At 41.8% G+C, this 26,364-nt stretch overlaps 1 protein-coding gene across 2 annotated transcripts in view; it reads right to left on the reverse strand.

Moving 5' to 3' along the window:
- HDAC8 (histone deacetylase 8) overlaps positions 1–26,364 on the reverse strand; it is a 228,833-nt gene that overhangs the window by 18,655 nt on the left and 183,814 nt on the right. For both annotated transcript variants that reach the window (XM_043569860.1, XM_043569862.1), the window contains one exon: positions 12,626–12,731. In XM_043569860.1, coding sequence (XP_043425795.1) covers positions 12,626–12,731 — 106 coding nt within the window. The remainder of the gene's footprint in view (positions 1–12,625; positions 12,732–26,364) is intronic.

Consider the following 26,364-nt stretch of genomic DNA (forward strand, 5'->3'; position numbering starts at 1 on the left):
GATACCAGTGGATTGTGGTAAATTATGTATATATAATATATACCCAGAGTGACTACTAAAAAGCCTACACAGAGAGATACAATCAAAACCACTAAAGGTGAATCAAAATGAAATTTGAACAAAGATATAAAGTTACCAACAGTAAAGGAGGAAGAATAAAATAGAGAGTGAACAGAAGGAACAAAGAGAAACAAAAAATAAAATGGTAGATTTAATCCCTAACATATCAAAATTACATTGAATATAAATGATCTAAATACATTAGTTATGGGGTTCCTGGGTGGCTCAGTTGGTTGAGCATCTGACTCTTGATTTCAGCTCAGGTCATGATCCTAGGGTTGTGGTATTAAGCCCCATGTCGGGCTCCACACTGAGCATGGAGCTTGCTTAAGATTAATTCTCTATGGGGTGCCTGGGTGGCTCACTCAGTTAAGCATCCAACTCTTGGTTTTGGCTCAGGTCATGATGTTGTAATTCATGAGTTCGAGCCCCACATTGGGTTCTGTGCTGACAACGCAGAGCCTGCTTGGGATTCTCTCTCTCCTCTTCTGTCTCTGCCCCTCCTCCACTCTCTCTTGTTCTCAAAATAAACTTAAAAAAAAGATTCTCTCTCTTTCTCTCTCTGTCCTCCTCTCCCCCACCCATGCTCTCTCTAAGAAAATAAAATAAATACATTAGTTAAAAGACAAAGATTGGCAGAGTGGCTAAAAAAGTGATCCAACTACATGAAATCACTTTGAATATGATATTAGCAGGTTGAAAGTAAAAGGATAGAAAAAGATATGCCATGCAAACATTAAGCAAAAGAAATCAGGAGTGGCTATATTTACATCAGATAAAGTAAAATTGAGAGCAAAGAAAATTACCATGGACAGAAAGGGATATTACATAATGGTGAAAAGGTCAATCTACCAAGAAGATATAGCAATCAAAATGTGTATGTATCAAACAACAGAGCTTCAGAATAAATGAAGCAAAAGCTGATAGAGCTTAAGGAGAATAGATTCACAATTAGAATTGGAGACTTAACATCCCTCTCTCAGCAATTGATAATAGAACAAGACAGATAATGACCAAGGATATAGAAAAACTCAATAATGCTATCAGCCAATAGGATCTAACCAACATTGATAGAACATTCCATCAAACAGCAACAGAATACATATTTTTTCTAGCACTTATAGAACATATACCAAAATGGATCATATACTGGGCCATAAAACAAACCTCAACAAGTTGAAAAAAAATTGAAATTATATAGCACATATTTTCTGACCACAATGGTATCAAGGTAGAAATGAAAAACTTCCTGAAAAGGAAATCTCCAGGCCCAGATGGTCTCACTGGAGAAGTCTACTAAAAAGGAGAATTGATACCAATTCTACCCTATCTCTTGCAGAAAACGGAAGAGGAAGGAATATTCCCAAATTCACCTCATAAGGCATTATTGGCCTGATACTGAAAGCAGATGATGACAGCACACAAAAAAAGAAACCAATAGGCTAATATCTCTCATGAATATAGAAACAAAATCTTCAAGAAAATATTAACAAATAGAATTCAGCAATGTATATAAAAATTGTACACCACGATCAAGTAGAGTTTATTTTGGATATACAATCTGGTTCAAAATTTGAAGATCAGGGGCGACTGGCTGGCTCAGTCAATAGAGCACATGACTCTCGATTCTGGGATTGCAATTTCAAGCCTCATGTTGGGCATGAAGACTAGTTTATTTATTTATTTTTAAATTAAAAAAAATTTTTTTTCAACGTTTTTTATTTATTTTTGGGACAGAGAGAGACAGAGCATGAATGGGGGAGGGGCAGAGAGAGAGGGAGACACAGTATCGGAAACGGGCTCCAGGCTCCGAGCCGTCAGCCCAGAGCCTGACGCGGGGCTCGAACTCACGGACCGCAAGATCGTGACCTGGCTGAAGTCGGACGCTTAACCGACTGCGCCACCCAGGCGCCCCTATTTTTAAATTTTTAATGTTTATTTATTTTTGAGAGAGACAGACAAAGGGTGAGTGGGGGAGGGGCAGAGAGTGAGAGGGAGACAGAGAAACCGAAGCAGGCTCCAGGCTCTGAGCTGTCAGCACAGAGCCCGACATGGGGCTTGAACTCACAAACTGTGAGATCATGCCCTGAGCCAAAGTTGGATGCTTAACCGATTGAGCCACTCAGGTGCCCCATACTTTAAAAACAAAACAGAACAAAAAACCCCACAAAATTTGAAGATCAATCAGGGTAATCTACCATATTAAAAGGCTAAAGAAGAAAAATTACATATATATCAGTATTGTATCAACTGATGCAGAAGCTGCATTTAACACCCATTCATAGCAAAGACTCTCATGAAACCAGGAATATGAAGGGTTACTGCCTCAACTTAATAAGAAAGATCTATGAAAACCTACAGCTAACATACTCTTAGTGGTGAAAGAGTGAGTATTTTTCCTTTAAGTTCAGGAATAAGGCAAGGGTGTCTGCTCTCACCATTTTTATTTAACATAATATTGGAAGTCTAAGCCAGTGCAATAAGTCAAGAAAAGGCAACAAAAAGCATACAGATCAGAAATGAAGAAATAAAACTGTTTCTATTTGTAGATGAGTGGTGATCTATGTAGAAAATCCTAAGAATCCTTAAGAAACAGAACTAATAATTGAGTTCAGCAAGGTCACAGGATATAAATGCAATATACAAAAATTGTATTTCTATATAGTAACTATTAACAGATGGAAAACAAAATAAATACAATAATTCAAGGGGCACCTGGGTGGCTCAGTCAGTTGGGCATCCGACTTCAGCTCAGGTCATGATCTTGTGGTTCATGGGTTCGAGCCCCGCATCAGGCTCTGCTGACAGCTCAGAGCCTGAGCCTACTTCAGATTCTGTGTCTCCCTCTCTCTCTGCCCCTCCCTGCTCATGCTCTCTCTCTCTCAAAAAATAAATAAATGTTAAGAAAATTTTAAAAAATACAATAACTCAAAAAGAGAAAAACTAACGTATGAAACCTGTTTAGAATCTGTATGCTGAAAATTATAAAATGCTGAAGAAGGAATTAAAAAAAGACCTAAATAAATGGGGAGACAAACCATGTTTATGGATTGGAAAAGTCAATACAATAAAGATGTCAATTCTCCCCAAATTGATATACTTGTTCAACATGATTCCTAACAAAATCACATCACATATTTTGTAGACATAGACAAGATTATTCTAAAGCATATATAGAAAGCAAAGAAACTAGTATAAGCTAAAACAATTTTGAAAAGGAAGAAAGAGGAATCACTCTACCTGATTTAAGGTGTATTTATTTAATTTTTAAAAGTTTATTTATTTTGAGAAAGAAGCAAGAGAGAGGAGGAGAGAGGAGTAGAGAGAGAGAGAAAGAGAGGGAATCCCAAGCATGCTCCACACTGTCAGTGCAGAATCTGATGTGGGGCTCAAACTCATGAACTGTGAAATCATGACCTGAGCTGAAATCAAAGTCAGATGCTTAACCGACTGAGCCACACAGGCACCCCTGATTTAAGGTTTATTATGTAGTATACTAATCAAGACTATGAGGAGGAATAAACACATAGATCAATGGAGCAGAAGAGAGAAGTCAGAAAGACTGAGACTGAGACAGCTGCTTTGGAGTGAATGAGAATTTTGGAAAGGAACATGGTCCTAGGAAGCTATCTGGATTTTATACCCTTCTACTAGACAGAAGAGGCTTTACAGCATGAGTCAAGGGAAAATCTGCTTCCTTGAGCAGACGGATGGAAGCACCCTAGAATTACTAGAGGTACCTAAGAAAGGAAATAGTACCTGAGCCATGTAAAATGCTCACTCTCTAGTCCCTATCTTTCCAGCAATGTGCAGGTGCAGTGACCAGATTTTGTAAACCAAAAATTGGGATATAAGGTCTGAAAGAGACCTTATTATTATTATTATTTAAAAATTCAAACATGTATTAATTCTTTTCTGAATAAAAAAGCAACACATGCTCATGGTAGAAATTTTGAAAAATACAGAAAAAGAATTAAGAACAAGTAAAAAATACCCACAATTCCAATCCTACCAACCAAAGTAACTACTGTTAGCATTTTTGTTATATTTCCTTCTGACATTTCTCTGTGCATATCCACATACTCACTCACATATACATTATGTATATTTACAAAACTGAGACTATTTGGTATTAACTCATTTTGTATCCTGTTTTTTTTACACTTAATATTGTTTTGAGAATAATCTTGTGCCATCAAATTATCTTTAAAAATTTCTTTTTAGTTGGCTGCAACAAATCTTCCATGTAGATATATTTGGGACATTGTATTATACCTCAACTTCAAAATATCAAAACAGAACACATCAAGTATATGTTTCTGTAAAACTATCCCCCCTCCTCCAACAGCTCCCCATCCAAGCTAATATCCAAATGGGAACCTCAGAATCATTTTTACTTCCTCCTCTCTTTTTGATCTCCTATACATGACCTATTTCTAAGTGTTGTTGGTACTCTCTTCCAAACAACCCTTGGGTATTCTGGGAGGAATAGGATAGGGAATATCCTACTACCACTGTTCTGGTCCACTCTCTTGCAGGCTCACTCTTAGAATGATTCATCCAAATATCACGATTCATCCAAATATCACTGCATCATGTTATGTCCTAATCCTGGAACCTAGAATGGCTCCCACTTTATTGTATCCAGTATGGACTCCTCAGCCAGAAATTCAAGGGAAGTTGCAATCTGCTCCTGGATCCCACCTATTCAAGTTTCCCTCACTTATGAACACTTCCCCATTATCAATTAAAATCCTCCAAGCCTTTTGAAAGCAGTCTCCCTTAGGTCTCACTCCCCCACTTCTACATAGTATCAGCCTTATTATATCCTGATCTGTCTAAAGGTGTTAGTTTTGTCTCCTTCTCTAGAGTTCTTAGCTGTTTAATAGAGGCAGAGACCATGTTTTAAACTTCTCTTATACCTCTCATGGCACTAAGAACATGGGAGGTTACAAAAAATATCCATTGATTGATTTAGTTTGGCTCTGAAGTGGAGACACAATAATACTTCTTAAAATTAAGCTGGTTCAGAACCTGACTTTGGGAGACATTGCAGGGTGGAAAGGGTTCACTAGGGTCAACTGAAAAAAGCAGACAGGGTATGATGAGTAGACTTGAACAATACTGCTAAGAGGCAGATGGCACTAGGTCTGGATTCAACTCCAGAGGTCACTACTTACTTGTTATGTGACTATGGGCATGTTACATGGTGTCTTTGGACACAAGTTTCCTACCTCATGAGATAATTGTGAAGATTAAATGAGATCATATATGTAAAGAATCCAGCACATGGTGTCACACAGTTGAATTTCAATAATGGTAGTTCTTGCTTCCTGTATATATAGGTATTTTGAGTCTTAATAAGTAATCTGCCAAGGGTTTTCATGGTTTGTTAAAAGCTGTTTAAGTTACTGTAACCAAAGTTACAAAGATACAAAGTTAACTTTGGTTACAATAACTTAAACAGGAGGCTTACAGCCTCCATTTTTATTTTAGAATTTATAACATTTTAAGCATGATATATTTTTAAAAACTTTTATAATTATCTATTTTTAAAGTAATCTCTAAACCCAATATGGGGCTTGAACTCACAAACCTGAGATTAAGAGTTGCATGCTCTATTGACTGAGCCAGCTTAGTACCCTGATATTTTTATAACTTATCTTTCTGTTTAACAACAGTAACAACAAACCTTTCCAATTCTATCACTCTTTAGTACCTATCACTCTTTAGTACAACAAGACAAGAACCTGGGCAATGGGGAAGAACCACAGTGGGCTAGAGAGGAATAAAGAGGGGACAGGGGATGACAAGAAGAGATAAGGGATGGACATCACAGAAACCCTCACCTGAAGTCATGCAAATTGGCTCAAGGTATCCTCCACAATCCTGCTCCAAATCCTTCTAAGAAGCCTGAAAGCAAATGGTCAGTCTGTCTTGGGACCAACCCTGACTTTCAGCTTATTCTTATGGCTTCTCAGGAAGCAAGAGAAGGTGTGGAAATAAGCTGAGTTTCCATGGTGTAGAGTCCCACCAGGCAGGAGAACCGTTTCAGCAATTCCTTGGAGCTTCAGCAGGCCTTGGACATATCCAGATCTGATGCCCCAATTGCTAGTCCCTAGAAGAATGTCAATCCCAGACTTCAAACTGCCAGAGAAGGTGCTGCTTACACTCAGTACAATGGTGTTCCTGAGAACATTACCAGTAGATGTGCAAAGGGCCTCATCTTGGGGCCATGGAACTGTAAATAGCAGAGTGAGGCTAGTGAACACGACACACTTCAGGTAGTAGGAGCTAGATGGGTTGGCTTCTTCCACCTTTTGTCCTTCACTTTTACTTCTCTATTCAGTTCAGAATGGAGTAAAAAGATTCAATAATAGTATGGTAGGGTGATGGGAGCATGGCAGGGACAGGGGGTTAGAGAAGGCTGAAAGGCCTGTGTCAGAGGCCAGAATTTCAAGTGTTGCCCTTGGCTGATTTCCAAGGGGACATCAGATTTCAGGTGTTTTGGATCAGCCACATGGAAGGTGCCAGATATGCAGTGAAGGGTAGGAAGGGTTTACTAGGGGTAATTGGAAAAAGCAGGGGTAGGTGTGGTTAAAAAAATAGGAATGGAAAAATGAGGTATGTCAAATAGACTTAGCAGGGCAACACTGCAAAGAGATGAGGGGCAGTGGAAAGGACAAAAAGCCTGACTCTAAAGCCCCAATTCAAAGAGACTGGTCTACCACCTATTAGCACACTGTGTGTGAAACATAGAACTTGCTTAGTAATTGCTTGCTGAATGAACGAACAAATGTGACCTTGGCCAAGTTACATATCCTCTCTGAGCCTTAGTTTCCTCATATGTAAAATAAGTAGTAGTTATTGTTCTTTTATTTCACCTATGTTGTCTCTCCCCTACATCCACATCAGTTGGCTGATCCATCTTCCCAACCCTGCACTGTAGAGGATGCTAACTAAGCCTCCTTCATTAAGGGTCAGAAAAGGCAGATGTGCACAAGGCCTTCTCTTTCTTCTTGTGTCTTCCCCCTCCTTCTCCTCCTCCTTACCTCCTGGCCCTATTTGTCTTCTTTTCTATTCCAGGAAAAGTTGGGGCACAGTCTGGGAACTCAGAGCAAGTGAGTTATAACCTCCAGTTACAATGCCAGCACATACTCACACATGTGCAACTCACTCTCCCTCTGTACTCCTCCACAGAAGGTTGGGTCTGGGCTGCAATAAGAAGCTTGTGGCTCCCTAGGGACCTTTACTTGATTCAAATGTTATCCATACCAGAGACTAGAAAACTCTACCCTTGTTTCCTCATGTAGAGCCAGGTGGGCTTGGGGAGCTAGCTACCCATGGGGATTGATCACATCAGCACTAGTCCAACTCTATAAGGTTCATTGTGAGCCAATTCCTCTGGAGTACATCAACCAGAGGAAAGTCAAACAAGTTTGAGAACATGAAGATGGTGCGAGGATAATTTTACAGTAGTGGGCATGAGCTACGCTGAGCGATCCACACTTCCTTGTGAACACTGACACATATCTTTGAGATTCACTGGCATGAGAAGAGCAATTTGTTAGAGCAAAACATAGCTTTTTCCTGTATGAAGCTAACAGCTTGAATTGACTCTCCAAGGTTTTATTTTTGTCTGTTTTTTCCCTCTTGGAAAGACTAATGGACAGTAAAGATGGGATAAGGTGAATTCTAAATTTGCCTGTCCCTCCAGTCAACTTGTGGCATATAGAATACATCTCTATAAGATGAGCCTTCCCAAGTTTGATCTTCAGTAGGCTAAATATCCCATCTTTTGTGCTTCCAAGGGATGTGGTGAGAAAGAGAAAAAACCCCAAGCTCAAAGGCTGGACAAATTCAATGAGACATGCTGGCTAAACTCCCTCCCATAGAGTGGAGCTTAATCCATCCACTCCATCATTGCCATCCCATCTTCCCAAATCAATCCATGCTTCCCCACTCCTTTGTTTTTAATATGGGGGAAGGAGGGCAAGAGACACAGTGAGAAATGGCCAGCCTTGATGAGGTTTTTATATGCAAGAACAAATGACAGTCATGTAGGCAGGTTCAGGAAAATCTTTCAGAATGTAGAAAATTCAGCAGCTTTTCCACACTGACCATTGTCATGGCAACACACTCACTATCTGATGGCAGCATGCGTCTGGAGGGGCACGGTCTCAGTATAGCAGGTTAGCCTGGCCATTTTTAGCAACATTTAGACTTCTTTCTAGCCTCATTTCTTCTAGGTTTAGCTGAATTTCTTTTTGGTCCTGGACTTGTGTGCTCTGCTCATTTGCATGGCTAGAACACAAGATTTTGTCAATATGAAAGAGATAGCTAAATGGAAAATCTGAGCATTCCTAGTATTCTATAGCCACTCTACTTGCTGTCTTCCCTCCCTGGCTCTTCCCCACCCACTCTCAGCCATTTAATTTATTTTCTTCTCATCAATTCTTCCCTGTACACAGTATTACTTCCCCCCTCAACAACTATGACTCATCTACCAACCCCTGCACTCTCATCATATTCTTTTTGTTGTGTTTCTATTTTCTCATTTTTAACATACAGCATCCTAGGATCTTAAGAATGGAAGAAACCTTAACAATAATCCAGTATAATCAATGCAGGAGCCCTTGTATTATATGACAACCAAGTGACTGTCTAGTCTCTACTTGTATGTCTCTGCCAACAGAGACCTCATTCCTTTTTGGATGGCCTGCTCCACTTTGGACACCGCTAAATGTTAGAAAATTCTTCCTTCTATTGAATAAGAATTTACCTTTTTATAATATCTACCCATGGGCCCTAGCTCTGTGCTCTGTGACTACATCACCTCTGCCTATGCCCTCTGCACTGTGACAGCCTTTCAGAGATATGAGGTAAAGACCACATCCCCCTGGGTCTTCTTTTTTCCAAAAGCCTCAGCTCCTCTAACCAGACCTCTTGGACCCTGGTCTATAGTCCTTTCCCCATACCAACTGACCAGCAGCATGCTCCTATTTGTCTGGAGCTCTTTTATTTATTTTTATTTATTTATTTATTTATTTATTTATTATTTATTTATATATATATATATATATATATATATGAAATTTATTGACAAATTGGTTTCCATACAACACCCAGTGATCATCCCAAAAGGTGCTCTCCTCAATACCCATCACCCACCCTCCCCTCCCTCCCACCCCCCATCAACCCTCAGTTTGTTCTCAGTTTTTAACAGTCTCTTATGCTTTGGCTCTCTCCCACTCTAACCTCTTTTTTTTTTTTCCTTCCCTTCCTCCATGGGTTCCTGTTAAGTTTCTCAGGATCCACATAAGAGTGAAACCATATGGTATCTGTCTTTCTCTGTATGGCTTATTTCACTTAGCATCACACTCTCCAGTTCCATCCACGTTGCTACAAAAGGCCATATTTCATTTTTTCTCATTGCCACGTAATATTCCATTGTGTATATAAACCATAATTTCTTTATCCATTCATCAGTTGATGGACATTTAGGCTCTTTCCACAATTTGGTTATTGTTGAGAGGGCTGCTATGAACATTGGGGTACAAGTGCCCCTATGCATCAGTACTCCTGTATCCCTTGGATGAATTCCTAGCAGTGCTATTGTTGGGTCATAGGGTAGGTCTATTTTTAATTTTCTGAGGAACCTCCACACTGCTTTCCAGAGCGGCTGCACCAATTTGCATTCCCACCAACAGTGCAAGAGGGTTCCCGTTTCTCCACATCCTCTCCAGCATCTATAGTCTCCTGATTTGTTCATTTTGGCCACTCTGATTGGCATGAGGTGATACCTGAGTGTGGTTTTGATTTGTATTTCCCTGATAAGGAGCGACGCTGAACATCTTTTCATGTGCCTGTTGGCCATCTGGATGTCTTCTTTAGAGAAGTGTCTATTCATGTTTTCTGCCCATTTCTTCACTGGGTTATTTGTTTTTCAGGTGTGGAGTTTGGTGAGCTCTTTATAGATTTTAGATACTAGCCCTTTGTCCGATATGTCATTTGCAAATATCTTTTCCCATTCCGTTGGTTGCCTTTTAGTTTTGTTGGTTGTTTCCTTTGCTGTGCAGAAGCTTTTGATCTTCATAAGGTCCCAGTAATTCACTTTTGCTTTTAATTCCCTTGCCTTTGGGGATGTGTCGAGTAAGAGATTGCTACGGCTGAGGTCAGAGAGGTCTTTTCCTGCTTTCTCCTCTAAGGTTTTGATGGTTTCCTGTCTCACATTTAGGTCCTTTATCCATTTTGAGTTTATTTTTGTGAATGGTGTGAGAAAGTGGTCTAGTTTCAACCTTCTGCATGTTGCTGTCCAGTTCTCCCAGCACCATTTGTTAAAGAGGCTGTCTTTTTTCCATTGGATGTTCTTTTCTGCTTTGTCAAAGATGAGTTGGCCATACGTTTGTGGGTCTAGTTCTGGGGTTTCTATTCTATTCCATTGGTCTGTGTGTCTGTTTTTGTGCCATGTCTGGAGCTCTTTTAAAGTGAGGTTGATATTGCATCAACATCTCTGGAGGCCACCTTGTCCTGATGACTCACACTAACTGCGTTGACTAAAATCCCTAGCTCTTTCAGACAAAATGCTGCTAAGCAACATCTTCCCATCTTGTATGTGTCCAATGCTTCTGAGGACCTAATTCCTGGTCCATATATTTTTGCCCAGTTTAATTTTATTGTGCTATAATCAGAATATTGCTTTAACCTGTTAGGATCTTTTAAAAATCTTGACTTACATGTAACTTACATGTCCTCTAAGATTTTCTGTTATTTTTCCCCAACCCTCAAACTAATCTTTTATCTCAAGTTTTTTTAAAATTTACTGCTCTTTTGGGTTTCTTACCTTTCCTAGTTCTCTTCCCTTTGAATTACCTTCCTTATGTCTTCTCTCGCTTGTCATTTCCATTTCCTCAATAGCAAGATGTCACCACTCTGGAGATATGTGTCTGGGTACGTGTGTAGGAAAGCATGAGAGCATACAGATATCTGCACATACGTAGGTGTGAACAAGAAGCTGCAGAGGCTTTAGTTTCTCTGTTTCTATTGCTTTGTCTGTGCTCTACCAGGATTTAAAGCCTGGATGGGGGGAAAATGGCAAGGTTGAAGGAAGAGGGGTAAGAGAAGTTGGTCCAGGATCACTCCCAAAGGAAACAGGAAAGCTGTCCTGGGTCTGTGAGGGGCAGCAGGAAACTAGGGTGGGAGCACTAGTGTTAATGAAAACTGCAGCATAGTGAGAAGGACTGGACAAGGGCCAGGAATAGAAAGAGTTTAAAAGCCTTAAAGATTGTACAAAGGGAGGAGGATTTGGTTAGGAAGTGAGGGCTTGTGGGGTCGGTACCTACTGAGAGGTTGGAGGGAGGTGGCTTGAAACTATAGGATCAAGAGAAGGCTGAGGGCTATTCGACACCCCAGAGAGGCAATAAGCATTGCTGTGAGCGTTATCTTAGAAGTTTATGACTTGTGAGCTTAGAAAATTTTATCTGGCCAAAGGAGCCTGGGACGTGGAGTCCCTGCCTAAGGACTTGGCTGTTGTCACAGCCTGGGCTCTACTAGAGGATGGGGCCTTAATATAACCCTCAGCAAAGACTCCTAGGACATAATGTGTTCCCTCAGACTAACTCTGGCACAGAACAGCCTCCCTTTCATGCTGGATTCTATTCCAACGAGGGAGTCAAAGGTAGGAGGACTGCTGCTGTCTTGGTCGTTATATGAATAAACATGGGGACTTGACTCTCTGAGATGGTCAGTATGATACTCTTAGCCTTTTAACTCTGCAAATAATTAGGATCCAAAAGATATGCACACATATATACAAATTCAATTAAACAGGAAAATTGGTGCCAAAACAACTTTACAATATTGTAGATAAAGTGAATTGAATTGTGGAGTAGCACCTGGGGCTTGGGGGGGGGGCTCTACTGGAAAGCTAAGGGCAGCATCCCCAAACAGCTAGTGGATAGTGTGATCAAGAGTATAACAACCTGATGACTGCCATTTCCCTCTGTCCAGAAGTCAGAATAATTGTAGGCCAGCCTAAGGGAAGGGCAAGATAGGGAAGCAGCCCCATCTTCAGTGCTTTGGGTAAGACTGGGGAGCCCACCCTCAGGGCACCAGAATCCTGACTATCCACTGTGGCCCCATAGTCTCTCAAGGCCATCTTGGATCAAGGAACTACACTGGAATATGATGTCTTTGAGCCCCTCCTCCCCCTACCCCAAGTCTGAGTTGACTTGAACTTCCCTCATCTTAAGAGAATTTTACTGTTGCTCTTTTAAAAGGAAAAGCGTTTCAGGGCATACTTTAGAACTAGTTTTCCACTGGAGGTACCTAAAGATAAACCTTTTGTCCCCTTGAAGGTGACATTAGCTGGCCAAATGACAATCCCAATCAGAGTGGCCAGTGTGGAATTCCAGCTACAAGCTATCAGGTCAAGAAGTTGTTTCCCTTCTAAGTCAGTGAAATGATTAGCCACCAAAAGACAAATGGTATTTGGGGAAGCTCCCACTGATGGGCCACCACAGGCTGGGTGGAATGAGGAGGGCAGGACTCGAGCGGTGGTGCTCACCTTTGATGTAGTTGAGGATTTGCTGGACTCGGTGGGGCTCATTGCGGTCTGGCCGGCAGCTTGGCGTGATTTCCAACACATAATCAGGACCATATGCTGTGAAAAACTGTAAGGAAAAGGGAAAGGCCAAAAAACAAACTAAACCACAGAAAACCTCAAAACCAAACCACATACACACAGAACAATCAAAAGAAAGCCACCACTGTCCATTAGGCAAAGGAGGCCCAGGTGGGCCAGGCAAGATGCTACAGCAGGAAGCCTTGTCCTGGTGGTACCATTCCTTTTGTTCAAAACCTCCAGTGACAGTTCACTGCTAAATTATTTAGCTTGCTGTTGAAGGTTCTCTCTGCTCAGGTCCCAGCTTCTCTCTCTAGCTTTAGCTCTCACTGCCCCCTGTTCTCTAGCCACACTGGCCTGCTCTGGGCTCTCCCAAATCACATCATGCTTTGTTCTGCACCCCCCCCACCCCCCTGCTTAGGATCTTTGCCATTGATCTTTGTTAGGGCTGCAAAGGCCCTCCCTCAATTCCTGCTGCCTGTGAAAAACCTCCCTATGCTTTCAGGCACAGCTCAAATGTCACCTCCTTCACAAAGCTGTCCCTTAATTTCCACTAACCTGCAGTGTGTTCTTTTGGTACCTTTCTTATGGCTCGCGTTCAACAAATACTACATGCCTACATATTATATGTGGGTCACTACGCTGGCTGCTGTTGAGACTATGAAGATGGGCAAGACCTCCTCTGGGATCCTCTAGGCGTTCATAAACCCATTCTGCATTAGATAGAGATTTTTCAGCAGTGACCTGACCTCCCTGCACTGGATTGTCAGTTCCTTGAAGGCAGGCAGCACCTATGTCTTATTCACCTCTTTGATCCTCAGACTATGGCAGCTGTCTGTTAACTTTGGTTGACTTGAATTCCCTGACCCAGGAATGTCAAGTAAGCCTAGTTTCTCCAGTTTTTCTTTCTCTATGGTAGAGTTTATTTGTTTTTAAATTCAGGGAATCAAAAGAAAGGTTTTTTGGATTCTATTTCTAGCTCACTAGATGATTCCTTGTGACCTTTGGTAAGTCACAATATCTGATTCAGCTTCTCTATTAGGGCCCGCTTGGGGAAAAACACTCCACGACAAAGGGAATCATTCAATTGGGATAAGTTTTTGAATGGGAAGTATGCAAAACTACTATTTTTGTTTAGTTTTTAACAGAAATAGTATTTGTGCATACTTTCTGGAGAGAGAGCATATGGTTCTTAACATTACGTGCTTTCAATAGTGATATTGTTAGGTTGTAAGTAAAACAGGGACATTCAAATTCCATGGAAAAAATGGTAGAGAGGGCATGAAAAAAAGGATCTGGATATATGTTATGAATTTGATGTCATTCAGAGAACCCAAGGTTATTGTCATTGCCATCAAATTATCCTTATTAAGAGTCTGGATGTATATCTGGCACCATGGGAGAAGTTGTGGAATGATCTCTAAGGGTTCTAACAGCATCTTTGTGGAATCCATGGGAGTAATTTAATTGGTAGATGGCTTTTGCACATCCATGATGGGAAACTCTATACATTGAATTAAAAGAAAAATGCCCAAGACTGCCCCAATGCTTATTATAATGCTTTTTTTTAATGGACTGACATAGAAAAGAAAGAGGGGCCTTGTTCTTTCCTGATGGAGTCATTGCTGTCTGATGTCTGAAGCCCTGTGTTCTGGAGATAGGAGAAGCCTTGAGTGGAGATCATCTTTATCAAACCCATACATGGAAGAGACAAGAGGGGTTACCTGGGAAATATATCTAGAAACTAACCACCATTATGATAAAAAAAAAACTTGAGAGGTTTGTATTTTTAGCTGATGATAGCCCCTCAGTCCAAGCTCAAGGATCTTGTGGGCTTGGCTCTGGAAGAGAAGGCTTCAAACAGGTGTTGCCCTCTCCTTAGGCGACCTCTTTTCCTCCAGAGGGTGTCAAGTAGTATACTCATTTCACAGGTATGGGAAGATGGGTTTAGAGAGAGCAATAGAAGAAAGGCAGCTGCAATGAAGTAGATACTCTGGGAGAGGACCGAAACCCCTAGCATCAAAGTGCTAAACAAATCAGAGGCAGGGTGCCTCACGGAGGTATAGGAGGAGAGAATGTTCTGCTTCCATCTAAGAAGATAACACTGCTGATCCTCTGCCAGCAAGATAGAGCTGCCGGTTTAGGGTTATTTGGAACATGTTCTCATTGTGAATATCTACTATATTGTTATCCATATTCTCCTGCTTCAGTTCCCTCTTTGCCCAAGAGCACACAGTTGTAACATGGTCAGCTGGTGCCAGAACTTACTTGTAATGTAACAGAACTCAGTTTGACTGGGATTGTGTCTCTTGATGTGGCTGCATTAGCACCTGGCTTTAACTAACCCATGAATAACCTATTCTTTGCTGAAGCAAGCTGGCTATAGGTAACGACCAAGTCTGGGTACCAGACATCTCTCCACCTTTGCCAATGAAATATTATTCCCAGGTTCTGCTTATCTGTTAGGCTAGGGGACAGAGATGATTTAGGAATGTCCCTGTTTTATGATCCAGTTTGACATGGCAGCTGGCTGGTCCCAGCCTTGGGGAGGCACTGTTTGGGGCCAAAGGAAGTAACAGGCATTGGGAAGGCAGCAGCTGTATCTAAGGCAAAGGTGTTGCTCTATTCCCCTCTCTGGCTCTCTCATGGCATTTCTCTGTTTCTGTGTTATGTTATGCATTTATTTTGGCACTTGTTAACTTTTTCTACTAGACTCTGCAAAGGCAGAAACTCCTGTCACATACTCTGCAGAACTGTGGAACTAAGATCAAATCATCAAAGGTTCTTCTTAAACCTTTATTTTAAAGTTATGTTGAATGAAATTCATTCACAAAAGATTTAGCTTGCTTTTCAGTTAATTCTGTGGAATAATGCAAAGAGCCAACTCATAGCATTAACAGCTTTTCTGGACTCTTGAGGAAGCATGGTGAGGTGGAAAGAGCACTGGCTTTAGAGTCGAACAGAGATGCATGTTATATCAGGATTCAGTCATGTACCTCAGGCAAGCTGCTTAATCTCTCTTTTGTTATTGCTACCAGAAGATGATAATAAATGCAGACCTGGGTGGATTATTAGAAACCACTGAGATAGTATAAACAAAAGGGCCTAGCATAGGGCCCAGAACATAGTAGGACTTCAGTAAATGTGAATTCCCTTATCCTGGGGCAAGAGGCCCTTGCCTAAACAGTGCCTCACCCATACCCTGGGGGATGTTGGGCCACACACTTGGGGCTGCTGTGTAGAAAGAATTGTTCCTCCTGCTAGACAAAACCCAGCAGCCCCAATGTCCTCTCCACTTGCTTAAACCATTAGCTCTGCCCAGGGCCTGTGGAGAAACTAACTTCTCTCACAGTTTCCTGCCCTATGCTCCTGCCACTTGTTACTTACTGGAGAGATGGAAAGGAAATCTGATCACATAAGGCAAAGGAGATATTGGGGTGGAGGGATTTGGCCAGCACTAGAAATAGCTCGGGGCCCCACCCAGAAACTGCCCTCTAACCCTGAAGAGGAAAGGAAATGGGCAAGCAGCAATCCTATTCCCAGACAGGTGGAGTGGGGATGAAAGAGGCCAGCTGGCCTTCCAGTCAAAACGTTGGCTTTGATCTCAGCAAAGGAAGGAGGGAGGTGCTAACCCTTCTCCACCCCTTCCCCTTTTCCCTCAGCACTCCTTTTGATTTCTGGGTTTTGGTTTATACATTTTTGAGGGGAACATAGTAGTGGGAAGGAAACAAATGGGAAGTATGAAGTGGTGCTGAGGGATGGGAACTGAAGGTAATGGTGACTTTAGGGGACTTGGTCCCTTCTGGACCCAACAGTCAATGAATAAAGAAATGAAAATAGCTCAGTTCTCATTCAGGTCAGCCCAGATCAAGGCACCTTTCTTGATCATTTCTCTCCAGCTCTTGCTCATACAATGTGAACAGTATACACTTATTCAGTCAAGAAGATATTCAGAAGTCTTAAATTTGGTTTTATTCCTTTATAATCCGATTTGCTCACAGGAAACCAAGCCACAAAACTGGAGCAGCCAATTCTTTTATCTGTCCCTCAATATTTATCAAGTGCTTACTATGTGCCCAACTAGGTTAGTTCATGGGTTACAAAGACAGTAAGACATGTTTAGTAGGAAGAATTATTATAGTATAGTGTGATGAGAGGTGCAATAATAATACTAAAGATAAAAGTAATAAAACCATTTATTAAAGGCTTATTATATGTCAGGCATCTAAAGTATCTCAGCACTTTTTATGGATTGACTTAGTTCTCACAACCAACCCACATGGAGATACTATTATTTCCATTTTAAGATGAAGATTTGGGGGCACTTGGGTGGCTCAGTCAGTTGAACATCTGACTTTAGCTCAGGTTGTGATCTCATGGTTGTTGAGTTCGAGCCCCACATCAGGCTCTCTGCTATCAGTGCAGAGCCTGCTTTGGATCCTCTGTCACCCTCTCTCTCTGCCCCTCCCACACTTGCATGTTCTCTCTCTCAAAAATAAATAAACATTAAAAAAAGTGAAGATTTGAAGTGTAGAATAGTCAGATAACTTGACAGAGGTCACACGGCACATGTAGAGCTGAGATTTGAGCCCAGGTCATTCTGGAGATCAGCACTACTTACTGGAGCCTCTAAATTACCTCAGAAACATTGAAATTCCTTTGATATGGCTCAAGGGTAGGGCATAAGGAGAAATAGGACATGAGGCTGAAGAGGCAGGCATGAATTTTATAGTAGGCGCTGCCCACTCCCCACATTCAGGCATTTGGTCTTATTCCAGACTAGAAGGTTCATGAGGGCAGAACATTGTTTTGCTCTCTGCTGTATTATCAGTTCCCAAGACAGTGCTTGCACCTAGTAGGTTGGTAAGTAACTGTGGGATAAGGAAATGAAAACTTGGGGGAGCTTATAAATGAGGGAATGGACAGGTCAGCTGTGTCCTTTATTTTTCTTTTTTTAACATTTATTTATTTTTGAGAAAGAGAGAGAGAGAGAGAGAGAGAGAGAGAACATGCAAGTGGGGCAGGGGCAAAGAGAGAGGGAGACAGAGGATCCAAGCAAGCTCTGTGTTGTCAGTGCAGAGCCAATGCGGGGCTCAAACTCACGAACTGTGAGATAATGACTGGAGCCAAAGTCAGACGCTTAACAGGCTCCCAAGCTATGTCCTTTAGAAGACTCATTGGCTACAGCATGGAGAATGGAACAGCATTTGATGGGAGGAATGCAAGTAGGGAGACCAGTGAGAAATCTGGTGGTAGAACCATGATGAGTGGTATCTGGGCCTGAATCATAACAGCTGTGGGAGGAATGGAGCGATTGAATGGCTGAAAAGACATCATCAATAGTTCTAAACAATTTATTGGATGTGGGAAGTAAGGAAGAAGAGAGAGTCAAAGATTTCTGACCATGTGGGAGGTGCATTAAGGAGATGAAGAATACAGGCAGAGGACAAGGGCTCATGGTAAGGTGTGTGTGTGTGTGTGTGTGTGTGTGTGTGTGGTGGGAGTTGAGTGGGAAGAATTTTGAGGGTTAGGATCCTGATGCTGTAGTGCTCTGGTATTTAGGAGAGGGGTTGGGCCTAAAGTACAGGATGTAAGATTTGGGAGTTGTCGGTGACATAAAAGAATTGGATGAGGATTGCCAAGGAACTGCTTTGCTGGCAGGGGAGGCTTACTACAGAGTAAGAAGGGAAGAGAGGGAAGGAAAGCGTCATGGAGAACAGTCAATACTTTAGAGGTGGACAGAGGGAGTGCATACAATTCTGGTGACAACTTGAGATATTACAGAGAGATTAGGTAAAAGGAGGGCAGTCTTCTGATTTGTCCACGGGAAGGAGGCATTTGCTATAGCCAAGTCAGTGAAGGGTGTGGACAAAGCCTAACTGGAGTAGACTGAAGAATCGGATGGGAGGAAGTGCAGATGAGAATGATGGTACAAATATACTTTTTAAGAGTTTGACCCAGGGGTGGGGTTCAGGTAGGTGGGTGATTTAAGATGGGAGAGTCTTAGGTATACTTAAAGGCTGAGGGGAAGGGTCTATAGGATGGGAGTCAGACACAGCCTGATGGGGATTTAGAGTTAGTTATGTTTGTCTTTCTGACTCCGGAGTTCCACAAAGGGAAGAATACTGTTTTATTCATATTTATATTACCTACAGCTCCTAGCTTAGGGCCTAGAAAATAATAGGTGCCCAATTCATGTTTGTTAAATGAAGGAACTAAAATGTGTTTCAAATTCTAAGATTTGCATCCAATAGAGAGAATTAGCATCTTGAAAGACAGGGTGATTGTAAACAAGCAGGAACGGGGCGGGGTGGGAGGTAGTCAGTAGAGATAAGAGAATGCTGGACAAATCTGAGACCAGCAAGTACTATAAGTTAGATAAGTTGGTAAGGGAGAGAATGGGAGGCCTTGAATCCCAGGTTGAGGAGACAGGACTTGATGTGACAGGCACTGGGGCAGCTTCAGGATTAGATCTGTGTCTTATGGAACCTGGGAGCAAGCATAAAAAGGCTAGGTGACCAGTGTAGGGGCTTTTGCAATAGTTCAAGGGGGAGATAACAAAGGCAATTGCTATGGAGATGGAGAAGATGGGAAAGATACATTGTAAAGCTAGACTCACCAGGACTTTGGTAATTGATTGGCTGCAGAGGAAAGGAGAGAAGGGAGAAGTCAAAGTTGACCCCTAGGTTTTGATTCTGGCTAAGTGGGGAGAATTGCTATGTCACTGACAGAGCTGGGGTAAATTACCAGGAAGAGCGAGTCTGGCTAAGGGAAGCTGATGGACTTGGGTTTAGTTGGGTTTGAGATTACAGTAGAGAATCTGGGTCACTATGTCTAACAGGCTTCTGAACATGTGATGATAGTCTATGGAAGTAATGTCATGGCTGAAGACTAAGGTGGTAGTGGGTAAAAAGATCCATTGAATAGGCAGAACGAGCAGCCAGAGAGGAAGAAAGAGAACAGTAAAGTGAAATCTCACAGATGTAGGGATGAGATTCAGCATGAGGAAGATGCTTAAAAGAATATATTTGCCATGCTGGCAATATGCTCTTATGGCTAAACTAGTATTCTTCTCTCCTAGTCAGTAGGGGATATAATGATACTGCTTCTAGCCAGCCCTCTTTTCATAATACTCCAAGTAGCTCTCAAATTTTTTATTGTTAACTCAAGTGTTTCTTAAAAATTAGACTCAATTCCACCAGGGTAAGTCCAAGGTTAGTGCCAATCTCTTACAGATCCTTGAGACTTTACTCTGCCTTCACCTGGGGAGGTTGAGCTCATGATTGTGATGTGGGCCCTAACCAGGAAGAGCATTTCTTGTCCTGAATTACTCTGTGAACGGAACTCGTCACAACCAGAATGACATAGCACCAGTGTCTTGTATGATGCTTCTCAGCCTTTCCTATATCACCAATTAGTCCATCAAAGAACCTTGGCCACACCATGATGGAAACAAAAAAGCTCTCCTTTCCTGAGAAAAAAAAAACAAAACATTTCTGTTTACAGGAAATTCAGTTATTATATATATCATTTATGGTACATTTTAAGAACATAAAATTGTGGTGGTATTATTAGGAGTAAATTTTATTGCCATAGCTTTATAACACAAACACACAAAAATAAAAATCCCATCAGTTGTTGGACCAAACTGGCAGGAAGCAGCATATCAAAGGCAATTGCTTACAGGCAGGGGAATGGAGAATTAGAAGTGTCCAGAGCATCACTGAGAGGTCAGGAGGATATGGCTATTGGAGAGAAGATGTTACATGTGGAGGTGGACATGAGGATGGAAACCAAGCATCCCATCTAGATTATATCTGTATCCCACCTGCGGTACTCATGTTATCCCTTGAACACAGTCAGTATTTAAGAACTCTCATGGTGGGGCGCCTGGGTGGCTCAGTTGGTTGGGCGTCCGACTTCAGCTCAGGTCATGATCTCACCGTCCTTGAGTTTGAGCCCCGTGTCGGGCTCTGTGCTGACAGCTCAGAGCCTGAATCCTGCTTCGCATTCTGTGTCTCCCTCTCTCTCCGCCCCTCCCCAACTCATGCTCTGTCTCACTCCATCAAAAAATGAATAAACTTAAAAAAAAAAAAAAGAACTCTCATGGTAAGACTCACATAACAGTGCAAAGAAATGTTTGAATGAATGAATAGTCCATGGAAATAGTTTTATTATTCAGATGTTTAAATGGCATTTTAACTATTGGTATAGAAAAAAGTTTATTGGGGCTCCTGGGTGGCTCAGTCGGTTAAGCGTCCGACTTCAGCTCAAGTCGTGATCTCGCGGTCTGTGGGTTCAAGCCCCGTGTCGGGCTCTGTGCTGACAGTCCAGAGCCTGGATCCTGTTTCAGATTCTGTGTCTCCCTCTCTCTGACCCTCCCCCGTTCATGCTCTGTCTCTCTCTGTCTCAAAAATAAATAAAGGTTAAAAAATTTTTTTTTCAAAAAAAAAAGTTTATTAAGCAAAATAATCAGGTAACCTGGGGAATGTTAGCTTATTTGAACACCAATTATATTTAAGCAAAGAATATGTCCAGTATTAACTAGTCTTATTTCATTAACTAAACTTAGAGGCTTCAGGAATACATAAATATGGCCCTTTAGTATATTGTGTATTCAGTGAGGTCAATCCACAGTAATTTGTGTGTGTGTACTACCTGTGTATGTGTGCGCGTGCATGTGTGTTCTATTAGGTGCTGAGTAACAGATTTGAACTTTAACCCATAGCTTTGGACTTTCAGCCCAGTGGGATTTCCATTATACCATGAAGTAATCAGCATAGTTAGAGATTTCTGGAGTATTACGGGATGAGCCCTAAATCTTTGTTCCACAATTTACTAGCTGTATGACCTTAGGCAAGTTATGTGACTGTTATGTCTTGGTTTTCTTATTTGTAAAATGGGGATAATAACAGAATGTGCCTTATAGAGTTGTTGTGACAATAAATGCATTAATTCATGTAAGGCACTTAGAACAGTGCTTAGAGCATAGTAAATGCTCAGTAAATATTATTAAATGCTAGATGATATTATCATCATCATCATCATTATTATTATTGTGATTTATCAGCTGTACAAAGAAACAAGAGTTCTGCATGTAATGGGCAGTTGTAAAACTGGATTTCTTTTTTTTTAAGATGTATTTTCTTTTTTTTTTAAATTTTCAATATATGAAGTTTATTGTCAAATTGGTTTCCATACAACACCCAGTGCTCATCCCAAAAGATGCCCTCTTCAATACCCATCAAGATGTATGTTCTCTAAAATTTTTTTTCTTTAAAAAAATTTTTTTTGAATGTTTATTTGTTTTGGAAAGACAGAACACAAGCAGGGGAGGGGCAGAGAGAGGGAGACACAGAATCTGAAGCAGGCTCCAGGCTCTGAGCTCTCAGCACAGAGCCTGACACGTGGCTCAAACCGATAAACTGTGAGATCATGACCTGAGCTGAAGTCAGGCACCCAACTGACTGAGCCATCCAGGCGCCCCTAAAAATTTTTTTAATGTTTATTTATTTTGGAGAGAGAGAGAGAGAGACAGACAGAGTGTGGGCAGGGGAGGGGCAGAGAGAGGGACGTGGGGCTCGAACTCACGAGCTGTGAGATCACGCCCTGAGCCTAAGTCAGACACTTAACCAACTGAGCCACCCAGGTACCCTATGGATTTCTTCACAAATGCCCATTGAGAATGAATGAGGGTAAGTTCCAAAGAGCTTTATCCACAAACCCTATAGCCAGAAAGATGGCAGAGAGATCAAGAAAAGAAGGATCCAAATGAAAAGGATTAAAAAATGGAAGAGGGGCACCTGGGTGGCTCAGTTGGTTAGGCAACTGACTTCGGCTCAGGTCATGGTCTCAACAGTTCGTGAGTTTGAGCCCCGCATCGGGCTCCGTGCGGACAGCTCAGAGCCTGGAGCCTGCTTCAGATTCTGTTTCCCTCTCCCTTTGCCCCTCCCCCACTCACACTCTCTCTCTCTCTCTCTCAAAAATAAATAAATATTTTAAAAATATTTAAAAAATGGCAGAAAGGAGGAGGGAATGAGAAATTGGAAGTGGTGGGAGAGAGAGGCAGGGGGACAGAGGTGACAGAAGGAAGAAGAGATAAATATGGAGTACATTGGTGAGGGAAGGAAGGAAGTTCAGAGGAGGTGGCAGAAGAGACAAGGACAGGGTGGCTGCCACTTCACTAGGGGTCTCCCTGCAGGCTTCGGTTTTCCTTCAGGCGTGGTTTCAGGGGTTTAAAGGAAAGATCCTGGCCAAGATTAATACCTTCCTCACATCACTGCTGATTCTCAAATTTCCATTATTAGAGAGAACTCCTCCTTCATATTCATAAATATGTGCAGGGCCAACTTTGGTTATACCACATGTCTCTGTTAATCAAATGAATATTTTGGAAACAAGCCCACACATGAAGCTTTTTTTTTTTACATCAACTTTTCCTTAAGCCAAAGGTGGGAATGGAAGATGGTAGAGTACAGTGATATTGCTTTACCTGGCTTGTACTAAGTACTAATCTTGGAAATGGATTCTACTAGAGGATTAGTAAGTGCTGCCTTGGCTTGACCTTTTTTTTTAATTTTAGAGAGAGGGAGAGAGAGAGAGAGAGAGAAGACCAGAGGGAGAGGGAGAGAGAATCTTAAGCAGGCTTCTTGATCATGACCTGAGTGGAAATCAAGAGTCAGATGCTCAACCAACAAAGCCACCCAGGCGCCTCTTGGCTTGATCTTTATACTACTCCAAGCAACTGCTCTCTCTCTATTCCTTCACTACCGAACTTCTTAATATTTCTCTTTTCTGCACCATCTTGACTGTTTCCTTTCTCAGACACTTTAACCTACTGCTGTCTGTCTTCTTATTCATATGCCATGTCCACTGAACTCTTTCCTAGAAGGATGACAAAGAGATTTCAGCTTATTGGCAACTCTGATTAGTAGTAGCTGCTTGGGGTACTGTATTGGGAAGGATTCTGAGGCTGTGTCTAGGTTCATCAGGAAAATGTGCCATGATCAGTTTGTCATGTAACTCATGGGGGTACATGGTATCAGGGTGGGAGCTGGGGAGATGTAGTCATATGTGCCTATTATTTGCCATGCCTGCTCTAGGACACCAAGAGTGACCTCCTCATTGCCAGCCTATTGTCTTTTCAGTTATTACTCATTCTATTTGATCTCTCTCCAGCACATGTTATCAACTATCCCCTATTTTGGGGCATTATCTTCTCTCTCATCACCACCTCTCTCCCTGTTCCTTCTCAGTCTCCTTCCCTGGGTCATCTTCCTTCATGTGCCTCTCAAAGGTAGGTGCTGTGGGTTGTGCTCTCAGCTTTTTTCCCCCTCTCTCTGCAAGAGTTCACACTCTCTGCTGTTGTTTTAATCACTTATAAGCAGAGATCCTACATCTCTGGGTCCAGTGTTTATCCCCAGCCTCTGGCTTGCATTGATAACTGTCTGCTGAAAATTTCTACCCAGAAAGCTTGAATTCTTGGTACGTTATGCTTAATGTGTTCCAAGTGGAGCAAATTCAGTATAAGTCTTTCCAAAGAGAACATTCATCTTCTCTTTTTGTTCACTCAGCACCATAGGTGAGTCCCCTTATACAATAAGCTCCTCAGCAAAGGTTTGAACTTATGACCCTGAATGGGTCAGTGTGCTTGTGCTTTGTTTAGAAGCACTGGATTTTGTGCTTTCAAAATACCTGAAATGATACGGGATTCAGATATAGAGATTAGGGGATGTCTTTGAGATATTCTCATTGTTTGATGAGTAATGGCTTTTTTCCTTCTCCATTTGTTAGATGAAAAAAAACCAGATATCTAACCAGGTATAAGAAGACAGAGTCTGGCATTCTTTCTCAGGGGACAGCTGGATAGCAAGCAATATGTTTTGGGTATTATTTGAAAACACTCACTGGTTATCTGCTGGGGTAGGATGCAGAGGGGGAGGTGCTGGGAGACAATGATGAAGCAGACAATCCCTGGCCTTGAGGAGCTTACAGCCTAGTACAGAAGGCAGACAGCTACAGGAATAACTACAATAAGATGAATGTTAGAGGTGAATCATTTCTCTAGAGCTATGGTAACTCAAGCGGGAATTCTTAATTCTGAGTGTGGGGGATGGGTAATGGATAAGACTTCATGGAGGATAGGGGAAGTGACTGAATTGGCCTTGAAGGATAAGTAAAATTTAAATAGGAAGGGAGAGAAGGTAAGAAAGGCAGAAGAAGCAGAATGAAGATAATGAAGATATATTTTAGACAAGTCATCACAAATTAATTTATGAGAAAGAACAGAGTACTGGGTCATACTGCACCAGCACAGCTCTGTAAGCAACTTTGCTGTTTTCTGTGTACAGCACATCCTTTATTTGTCATGAACAATGATAGACTGATGGGCTTGGCAGAGTCAGAGGAAAGGTCATGATGGTCTTGACAGTACATCAGAGTAGGATTTATCTCTGATATATCCATCAGAGTGGTTGCTTGGGGGCAAATCAGGGTTGTATTTGCTTAGAACCTGTTGATTCATTTGTTCCCTCATTCACTTGACACCAACATCTCCTGACCACTCCTGCGTGCCAGGTTCTGGGCACAAAGTGATGAATGAAACTCAGACCCTGCCCTCAAGGAGTAGATGGGGAGACAGCTGTGTAAACACTAATTCTAATGCGCTGTGGTAAGTGCCATAATAGACATGCAGGCAAGGAGCTCTTAGAGTCCAGACAGTAGACAAAGCAAAGCAGTGCTCTCTGAATCAGCCTCTAACTGATTTCTCTGTCTCCCTGCCCTCCTTGGGTTTTCTGTAAGAAATTCAGATTTGATCATGTCATTCCCCTTGCCTAAAAACCATGGTTGGCTCCCCAATGACTGTAGGACCAAGTCCAAACTCTAAAGTAGGACACATAAAGGCCTTTACAGTCTGGCCCAACCAACTTCTCCAGTCTTATCTCATACCATGGTCTGGGCTATGGCCCCTACACTGTAGCCACACTGAACTGTAGTGTCTCTTCCCACCTCCCCACTCCTCATTATCTGGTTGACTCTTCTGCAATCCTTGAGCCCCTGCTAAATGTTGCTTCTCTGTTGTACTGTCCCCAACTCCCCCAGATGGAATAAGTTTCTCCTCTGCATTCCCACAGCTCACTGTTAACCTCTCTGTTCTAGCGCTTATCACATTATAGAGTAATTGTTTCTATGCTTTTCTGCCTCTCTAGGCAGTGTTCTCCTCAAGGTTGGGAACTGGGCCTTACTCTTTTCTTCATCCTTGAGATGTGCTATGGGTCTGGTACATAGTAGGTACTCCATACATCTCTGCTGTGTGAATGAATGACTCTGACATGTGGCCACTTGGGCCCAGTCGTTGTCAGCAGCTGGCATTACTTAACTTGAGAGATGCATAAAAAATGAAGGGCAGCCAGAGTAGTTGAAAAACAGGCAGCCCTAGTGACATCATGAAAAATACAAAACTGGAGAAGTTTGAGACAATGCTCCCACTCAGCTTTTAACAAATGACTTTCCCTTTTGAGTAGCCCCTTTTTGTCTCCCTCTCATTCACTTTCAAAAACTCAGTCATTGAAATGATTCTAATTATTCATGGTCAGTGGCATATCCAGGAAACACTTAGTTTACAAGCAATTAAAATACACTAAAATAGATTTATGCAGGTTGAACCTGATCCTGCTGGTAAG

Source organism: Prionailurus bengalensis, chromosome X (assembly GCF_016509475.1).
Source record: "Prionailurus bengalensis isolate Pbe53 chromosome X, Fcat_Pben_1.1_paternal_pri, whole genome shotgun sequence".
NCBI classification, from domain to species: Eukaryota; Metazoa; Chordata; class Mammalia; order Carnivora; family Felidae; genus Prionailurus; species Prionailurus bengalensis.